Genomic DNA, 9,465 nt, shown 5'->3' on the forward strand with positions numbered 1-9,465 from the left:
CCCTCCCTCCCTCCCTCCCTCCCTTCTTTCCTCCCAGAGAATTACTTATTTATTTTATGTGAGTACACTGTCTGTCTTCAGACAGACCAGAAGAGGGCATCGGATCCCATTACAGATGGTTGTGAGCCACCATGTGGTTGCTGGGAAATTGAACTCAGGACCTCTGGAAGAGCAGTCAGTGCTCTTACACACTGAGCCATCTCTCCAGCCCCTTGGGCACCCCTTTCACTTATACCTTTTCTGCAACAGCACCTGAATACAATCCATCTGCTCCCCATAGCCTTGCTCTCCAGTCTCGGGACTTGTATTCATCCTCTACAGAAGACAGTGGTCAAGAGACTGTTCCATGTTTGGGGAGCTCAGCTCTTTGTAATACAGACCCACTCTTGGAACTCCAGTTTTCTGCCTCAAGCACCTGAAAGTCATGCTACCCACCTCGCAGGAACTGTGTGATGGTTTCATGACAAGATCCGCGTGACGCTGTCTGTGGACCTTTCAGTTCCCTGGTGAGGCTCTCCGGTTTTATTAGGGTCTCTGAGGAAGCCACTCCTCAGCTTCTTCCTCCACTCTTAGACTTTAAGCACACAGGTCCTCTGTCTGTGAATCTGAGTTGGTTCCTTCGAATGCCTTATCTCACTTAATACTCCTCAAACCCTATTAGATAAGTAGTATTCATGATTGTTGATTGTGGGCAAAGAAACAGAGACATATGAATAAATAGTCTTTTCTTTTTCCCCCAGGGTCTTCCTTTGTAGCCCGGGCTGACCTGAAACTTATGAACATCCCATCTCGGTTTTCCTAGTGCTGAGATTACAGGGCTATAACACTGTGTCTAAGAAACAGTACTGAATTATACACAGAGTATGTAAGAAACCCAAAGGTTGATCCCTGCAATGTGACTCCACGTTTCTGTCTTTACGACGAAGACAATCCTACTAAACAGAGGATCTGATGCATGCTGAGGGGTTTTGTTTGGAAACCTTGATCTACTCACTGCCACCAATTGTCACTTACCCTTTATATCGACACACATTTCATAATTTTGGAGACCAATTTTTCTGCCCTCTCTTATAATCATCACATAACTGAACTGCACTGATAAAGGAGCTATCCCCAGCTTCTCTAACTTTACAGAACTTGGTTTAGGGTTAAACTCAACAACAGACCAAGGTGCTTTATCAAATAACTACAAAGATGTCCAGAATTCAGTGAGAGGGAGGACATGGGAAAGGTTGCCGTCACATATCACATCTGCATAGGGGCTGCCAGCCTGTCCAGCCTGTGACTATAGAAGCCATTCAGGGTCCCCTCCAGCGGTTCTCATGTCAGACTGGTGAAGCTATGGAATATCCAGGGCTGCACTTCCTGCTTCAGTGTGAAGGGGCCCTGAGCTGGGTGTAAAGGCACCAGAATGGGCTGGTGACAAAGTCTGAGACAAAGCTGGCTGGAAGTCAGGGGGATAAAGCTGGACAAACTTCAGGGGGAGAAAACATTCTGTAATGGTGTGCAGAGACGGGGGACACAGAAAAGAAGCTGTGTGACATTCAGTAGTGTCTTGTCCTCAAGACAATTCTCTCCCCTCCATCTCGCCTATCATTGGCCAGGGTCTAGTTCTGAATTGGTTTTACTTGACTGAGTACCACTCACCAGAGTAGAAGATGAGAGCAAACCATGGTTTCTCAGAACTATTTATGTAACTGTGACTGTAGATGGAGACTTCCCACCTGCCTGCACACCCAAGAGCACCTGGTGCTGGACCCTGGACCTGCCTGCACACCTGGGATGGTGCAGGTCACAGCTGCAAGCAGGAGCCAGTAACTCTCAGGAGGGCTGCTGAAGTCCATATATTACAAGCAGACTGGGAAAGGGCATGGATAACTGTATGAAGCTGCAGGGTCCTCCAGGAGCCACACAGGAATGTTGGTGAGGACAGCCTTGGGATACTGTGGCTCAGAACTCCAACCCAGTATTTACAAAGAGCCCTTAGAATTCTTTCTGGGAGTCAAGTGACCATCCACTTCCTTTTTTTGAGGATCATGGCCAGATTATACTCCTATTTCACCTCTCTGCACAGGGGCGAAGATCCCCAAAGAAGAATATAGATCCTTGTGGCTGTCAATCTGGGAAAGAGATGAGACCTATGAGGAGTGTCTTTCGAGTCTTGCAACCGACACAGAATGGAGAGATGCTCGCACACACTTGCCCATAGCTGCATGAAAGGTGGCAGGGACCACACAATTCCCTCTGATATTTATTTATCTTTGGAAAGTGTGATAAACTTGCTCACGGTGAATGGGACAGTATTGAACCCACATGCTCTGGGAAGACGGTATTTGAAAAACTCCCATCTCATTAACTATAAACTTACAGATTAGTGAAGGAGGTGGTTCCTTAAACTGAGCCACTTTCTCCAATGCAAATAAAACATTTTAATGGAGTTAGACAAAAAGGCCACTAAGATACCTTATACTCAAACCTTCCCCCCCCCCCCTATTTTTTTCATGTATCCTAGATATTGCCCGTGGTCCATTCTAATCCTGGGCGTTTATTTTGTGGAGCTATGAAGAGACACTATCTTAAATTCCAAGAGAATATGGGTTGGCACACTCTGCCCTCCTTCAAATTTAGCCAGCATTAGAAGATCCACAAGGCCAGAAATATGCAGGTAAGGTAGGCATTTGCCTCTAGGTTGGTGGCTTAGATAGATCTGAACAGCAAAGATACAGCAGGGCTGTGTGGTACTAGACAGTCAAAGAGAGGCTCTGCTGTGGACCCTGCTTGAGCAAAAGAAGCCAGACCCCAAGGTCACATGACCTGCTTTCACGGTTTTACCGTTCATAGTATATTGGGGGATTCATATTATATTGGGGGTGGCCAAGCTACATTTGAGACTTTTATTTACCTGATCCAGAGGAGTTCTTATGTGTGATTCGATGTTAGTGGCCTTCGTGGAACGTCACCCCTTTCTTCCTAGGACAAAAACGTTGCTGTCTTCCGGCAGAAGTTCTCTATGTAGAGATCCAGAACTGGAATCTAGACCCGGATGTTGAGAGACGAGATGCAGAGGTCTGGAGTCCTTCTGAGAGGAGACGAGGTCTGATCGCGTGGATTTTCTTTCAGCCTCTGGTCTTCGAGCAGACCTTGCTTTTTGTCCTGCAATTTCTAGACCTGAGATATGCCTGCCTGGGTCCAGCGGGGGAGGACGAGGGGCGGGGGGGGGGGACTCGAATTGAGAATCAGTTTCGGTTTCTATTTCTTGAAACTGGCTAGTTTTCAGGATTAGGCTGGGCGGGCTGCATAGCAGTCTTCAAATAGGAGCAGAACCCTGCTGTGCTGACTCACAGTCAACAGGGGTCGGGATGAGGGATTGGATGTGGTGGTGGAAGTGGAGGGTGGGGCCGTAGGGGTTGGAGTTGTGTTTGTTTAGGGACTTTAACAGCCAGCCCCGCGTCAGACCTTCCAGTGTCTGAACCTGCTACTTCTTTCCGTGGATACCACCAATGGAGATGCTGGCCCTGGGCAATGCTAACCTCCAGACCCAGCAACCTGAGGCCCCTCCAAGCTTGGGGGCTGTACTGAGACCTTGTTCTGTATGATCGTTTTCCCCGTTTGCGGGCTCACTTGATTAATCTCACCTCTCTATATAAAGGAGAATGTCAGAGCACCAGGGAGTGGAGAATTGGGTTCTTGTCCTCGCTAGTGTTTGAGAGGGAAGAGGGTATGAGCTGAGAGGGGACATATTTCATTTTCCTCAGATCTAGGAGGTAGATTATTAGAGAGTAAACGCAGGGGCTGGACAGTTTGACCACGGCATAGGAGCACTGACCCCTGTGTAACGTTTTCATGAGGAAAAACAGAAATGTTTTTTTAGCAACCGGCCACGGTCACAGTGACAGAGGGGGCAGTGAAGAGGAGCCAAGTAGCTTTCAGAGTGGCAGGCGGCTGTTATTCTCCCTGCTGCTCTTCTATACCTACCGATGAGTTCTTACTAAACAGCAATGAGGGACAGAGCTGAGCCTGTTCCAGCCTGTCACTGCGAGAGGGAGACAGACTGGGCCAGGAGCAATGAGGCGGCTCACACAGGCACTAACCAGTGTTCCGAACACGACATCTGCCCATTACAGGCTCAGTATTGCCCAGAAGTTTGGGCAATGTGATCCTCTGGTCACAAGGAGCCCTCTGTCACTCCTCCAAGTGTGATCCTCTACTGGCGCTGGTGGCTTTCTCTTTCTCCTTACCGGAAAAGACTGAGTTGCTGAGAAGAGGAAAAAGTGGGAGCGGTTGTTTAATGAACTGGAGGCCTTGAGTGAAAGTCAGGATCTGTCCTTGTTTGATTCCTCTAAACCCTCAGTTTCTCCTCAAAGCCTGAGGAGAAACCAGGCTAGTTTCAATCTCTGTCTTTGAGAGACTTGACAATCTGTATGTCCTGCTTTCTTTATGTGATTTCTATAAGAACAAACAGGAATAGGTCTGAGGACAGTACAGGAAGGTCAGGAAGAGAGTTTCTGGAACCTTCTGTCTCAGTGAGCCAGCATTTCAAGTCAGCACTTTGTGTTACCCCAAGGGCAGGGTCTCCCTTGAGCTCAGAGTTAGTTCTCTCAGGCTCTTGCTCCTGCAGAGAAACTGAGGCTGGGCACAGCAGGGTTTGTTATAACTGGGTGTCAGGTAAAGGTTCCTCAGGGCAGGATGCTGTGTGTACACAGCCGATAATCAGAACACAGGCAGTCTGCCCTTAAAAATGTCACTGGCCGAGAATCTTTGGGTGGTAGTCTGAGTTAGGCTTTTCTCTGTGTAGACCAGGCTGGCCTTGAACTTACCGAGTTTACCTGCATCTGCTTCCTGAGTGCTGGAGCTAAAAGCATGAACTATCAAGATGAGCAAAGGCTGTCTTAGTACCAGGTTCTTACTCTGGTTAATCATTCATTCACTGTAGAAAGGAAGGGAAGAGTCCATAATGACACAACTACAGTACAGGCATTTCTCTGTTTACTTTTTTCTCAGACACCGAAGTGTGGGGACTTGCCTTTTCACCTTGGTGTTCAGCAATGATATCCTGGTACAGTTCATTAATCACCACACCATGTTACTTACTCCTTACAGAAAGATTCATGGAGATTCACTCTTGAGAACCAAGGTCTAGGACATAGCTGGTGACCTGTCAATCACGATCTCACACCTATCCTGCATAAGGCATATACATGTACATGCAGACACGCATAAATCTACACACACACACACACACACACACACACACACACACACACACACACTTGAGGTCACCGAGCCTACAGAGTCTTGTACTCACTACTGTGCCAGGATAAGGAAATCATCTGCTCTTTTCATTGTGACTAAAAAAAGAGCCCCAGTATTTCTGTCAGGGGTAGTGTAGGTGTCAGCTTCAAGCTCAGCCCTTGGCTTCCCATGGGCCTTGTTCCTATCTGTGACTCCAACTCACTCAGGGAAGGCTTGTCGGCTGCAGCACAGAGAGGATTCTGACTGAAAGGGTTTCTCCGGTCTCCTGCTCCCACAGGGACAGAGATAGGGATTCATACTGTTCCTCTCCTCCTCCTCCTCTTCTCACAAAGCACCCACAGAGGCGACGCATCTCCTCCAGCTATCACAGAGACACGCCTCCCTTCTTCAGTATCTGGAATTGCACTTTGACTCGTACAAGGAAACCAAGTAGCTGACAGTTGGAGCTCGGCAAGGATTTTATCCTTTCTGCAGCTGCCCTCTCCCGGCTGTGGCCTGCTATTGGATCCTGGACATGGGAAGTCTTTGCTGCAAAATATGTGAGGTATCTCAGCACTCTGACCTCACTCAGAGGAGGTGGTTTCTCTCAGTACGTCATGGCATAATTCGATTGAGATGAAGCAGTCTTTCTTCATCTTCTTTTAAAAATCACGTGTGTGTGTGCATGCGTGTGCATATCTTCACAGATTATTTTGCATATGCAGACTAATTGCCTTTCCATTCTCGGAAGGCATAGAAAGTGGGATATTTTTTCATGTAATATTTTGGTTTTCTAATATTGGACTCACTCTGCCCTGGCTCACATATTTCAGATTAAAAAATTTTCTCTCTCAAGGAGCATTAATCTTCTCTAGGGATGAGACTCCTGATGGATTATGGGTTATGTAGTCTCAAGTGAAAATGATCAACCCTAAACACTTACTCCTACAAGGAGCACTAAATGGACTCACAGGGTTTTGAGGGTATGTGTGTGTAACAATACAAATTAAAGAAGAAGAGGAATTTGAGCAGAAGTGGAGGATGTGGGAGAGATTGGAGGGGGAAAGGCAGGTAAGGAAATGGTGTGAATGGAAACTCATGTATGGAAGTCTCAAAAAATTTGACAAAAGAATACATGTGGAAAAAAACCCTTTCCTAAACAGCCTCTAGGTGTCGCTGTGGTTCCCTTTCCATTTCCTCTCGCACTAATGGAGCTGCGTAGATAGAGATGGTGATAGAGAAGGCTTCAGTGTCTTTTCTGGAGAGTCATCTCTTCACCCCAGATAGAGCAAAGACATTTCCTCCAAGTCTGCCTTAGTCAACCAATAAACAGTTTGGGGTTCTTTGCAGAAGCTTGGGTGATTGAGGGCAGTGCCCTCACTGATAAGCCCACCCCCACCCCACTAGGGGTGAGGACTCAGGACCGTAGCATCCTTGGAAGCTCCTGCACTGGTTGCTGGCAGCACTCCAGAAGGATAGCTCCTCTCCCCCAGCAAGGGTTTGCTGCTTGTCTAAGCTTGGGAAAGGGACTTGTGAGTCTTGAGCCTTTGAGCTCAAGGTTCTGGAGGTTTCCTTAGGTTCTTGGGTTTTATAAGCCTCCCCCGTGAAGTAAAGGTACACCATCTTAAAAGATTCTCTGTCTCTTTCTGTCTCTGTGTCTCTGCCTCTTGTCAGCCATGAGCTGAACAGTCTCCTAAACCACACGTCCCCAAATCCATGAAGCTCTTCTTGAAAGCACGAGCCAAGTGGCGAAGGACTGAACCAACTCTAGCCTTTTCAAACCATGAGTCAAAAATAACTCTTTCTTCCTTAAGTTGTTTCTTTCAGGTATTGTAACCAACACAAGTGTTACCATGGCTTTGTCATATTCTCTTATCAAGTCAGGACTTCTGAACTAATTATGGTGACCAAATACAATCTGGTCACTCAAAAATAGTCACTCTGATTGAAAACAATCGATTCCTTTAAAAAAAAGATTTATTTATTTTATGTATTAGTACACTGTGGCTGTCTTCAGACCAGAAGAGGGCCTGGGACCCCATTACAGATGGTTGTGAGCCACCATGTGGTTCCTGGGAATTGAACTCAGGACCTCTGGAGGAGCAGTCAGTGCTCTTAACCACTGAGCCATCTCTCAGAAAGAATCTGTTCCTGGTACTAGAGGCTTCATTTGGTGACGAGAGAGATCTAGTTAGGATTCTGTCTCCCCCATTATATGGCTATTTCATTTAGATCACCTTCATATGTGTGTGTGTGTGTGTGTGTGTGTGTGTGTATTTTAGGAAGCATCTACTGGACTAGGTTTCCATACTACCCCTCAAATGACCCTTGGTTTTAATTGTCTCTCCCAGTATTCCTTCCCCTTGTTTCTCTCTTCCCTCCTCTTCTCCACTTTATTCTCCAATTCCAATCCAAAATATATTTTGTTGATTTATTATTTCACATACATAAATACACATTTATTCATATTCATACATACACACGCATGTATGTATACACACACACACACACACACACAATGTATTGTAATCATATTCCCCCATTTTCCTTTCTTATCCCTTTTCCTCTCCCAGTAAACTTCTTTTATGTAAGTCCCCTTCTACTTTCATGGTTTTTATTTGTGGTCCACTCCATTTTAAAAAAGGTTGTTTACATAGGTGGAAGCTACTTGTTTGAGCAAGAACAACATACCAGGGGTTACACCACCGAGGACATGACTTCTCCTCCACCAGCAACTATGACACTGCTGCAGCTCCTGAAGAGGACCGGGACCTTGTAAGGGACCTTGGGATCTCTGATGGTATGAGGACTGGGACCTTGTAAGCCTCCCCATCTCCGATGGGATGTCGAAGCTTCCAGTCTGGTACACATCTCATGCAGGTAGCTATGACAGCTGTGGGTTCTTAGCTACAAAAGCTATGCCATGTTCAGAAGGCAGTGTTTCACATCACTCCTTCCTATACATAAATGCAAATACAGTATGCAGAGGCCAGAGAGGGTGATGGATTCTCCCAGAGCTGGAGTTACAGGCAGATGTGAGCTGTCTGATGTGTTAGGTACTGAACTTGTGTCCTCTGGAAGAGCAGCACTTGTTCTTAACTGCAGAGCCATCTATCTAGACCCTACTGGTCAAAATTTTAATGAACATTTCCTCTCTTATTAGAAAAAAAGTAAAACTATTTTATTTTATTTAACATGGTAGTCAGTGTGGTACAAACTAGGTTGAAATTTACTTTTCACTCTGTTCACATTCTTTCAACAAGTCATCATGTTTGCTTCCCTCTGGGTGTAATCTATGATCAAACTCACCACTTCCAATTAAATCTGTGTGTCTGAGCAATTTCTGTTTAAAGCCAATACAGTGCCACCTATTGACTGTCAATTGTTCAACACCTCATCTAGTGTTTTCTACAAGAGAATAAGAACAGTAGATTTTGTGGGTTTGAATGTTATTTTTAAAGGTTTATTTATTTATTTATTTATTTATTTATTTATTTATTTATTTATTTAATGTAGGTGAGTACACTGTCACTGTCTTCAGACACACCAGAAGAGGGCATCGGATCCCCATTACAGATGGTTGTGAGTCACCATATGGTTCCTCTTAACTGCTGAGCCATCTCTCCAGCCCAAATGTTAGATTTTTATCTGTGATCCATAACCAAGATCTTACACACTTGTGCCTATCTCCAGTGACTAATGGGCACACAACATATCTGAGCACCAACAAGGTCAACATCAATATGCTACAGACTTTGGAGAATTATCTCTAATGACACAGGTTGGAAAGTGGACACCCTATGCAGTTTGACCTTCCTGAGACATCCTTCGTGGAATGTGGGCCCAATATAGATACTAAATTCAGTAAGAGAAAGAATTAACTAAACCAATTTCACCCAACTGAGAAGAAAAACTAAGGCTTGTAGCCTATAATATTTTTAGCAATACCAGACTGCCATGCATTTAACAGCACATATGTCTATGAGTTTGCTCCAACTATTTACCCATGTATACCCCCTCCTTGAAGCTCTTAGAGCTCAAGGTAGGAGATAAGAGTGGGGAGACCTATCAAGAGCTCCACATACTAAGGCACAACAGAGGATTTTAGGGGAAGGAGGCAGGGAGGCCTGCATACTGATAGCTGGGGTTGCATGACGGTGGGAGGGGATGTGTGTTCTAAGATGTGGAAGTGACTCGATTCTGTGACCAGCATACCTTACAGTCTTTTTTTTT

At 45.6% G+C, this 9,465-nt stretch overlaps 1 protein-coding gene across 2 annotated transcripts in view; it reads right to left on the minus strand.

Moving 5' to 3' along the window:
• Positions 1 to 3,226, minus strand: part of LOC110305813 (immunity-related GTPase family M protein 1) — a 6,549-nt gene extending 3,323 nt beyond the window's left edge. Inside the window, exons 1-2 of one of the 2 annotated variants that reach the window (XM_021177940.2) lie at positions 2,903 to 3,226; positions 436 to 654 (exon numbers count right to left, since the gene is read on the minus strand). In XM_021177940.2, the coding sequence (XP_021033599.1) occupies positions 436 to 462 (27 nt within the window). In that variant the 5' untranslated portion in view covers positions 463 to 654; positions 2,903 to 3,226. The remainder of the gene's footprint in view (positions 1 to 435; positions 655 to 2,902) is intronic. The other variant, XM_021177941.2, reaches the window with a different exon arrangement.
• Between the last annotated feature and the right edge of the window lie 6,239 nt (positions 3,227 to 9,465).

This window comes from Mus caroli, chromosome 11 (genome assembly GCF_900094665.2).
Source record: "Mus caroli chromosome 11, CAROLI_EIJ_v1.1, whole genome shotgun sequence".
NCBI classification, from domain to species: domain Eukaryota; kingdom Metazoa; phylum Chordata; class Mammalia; order Rodentia; family Muridae; genus Mus; species Mus caroli.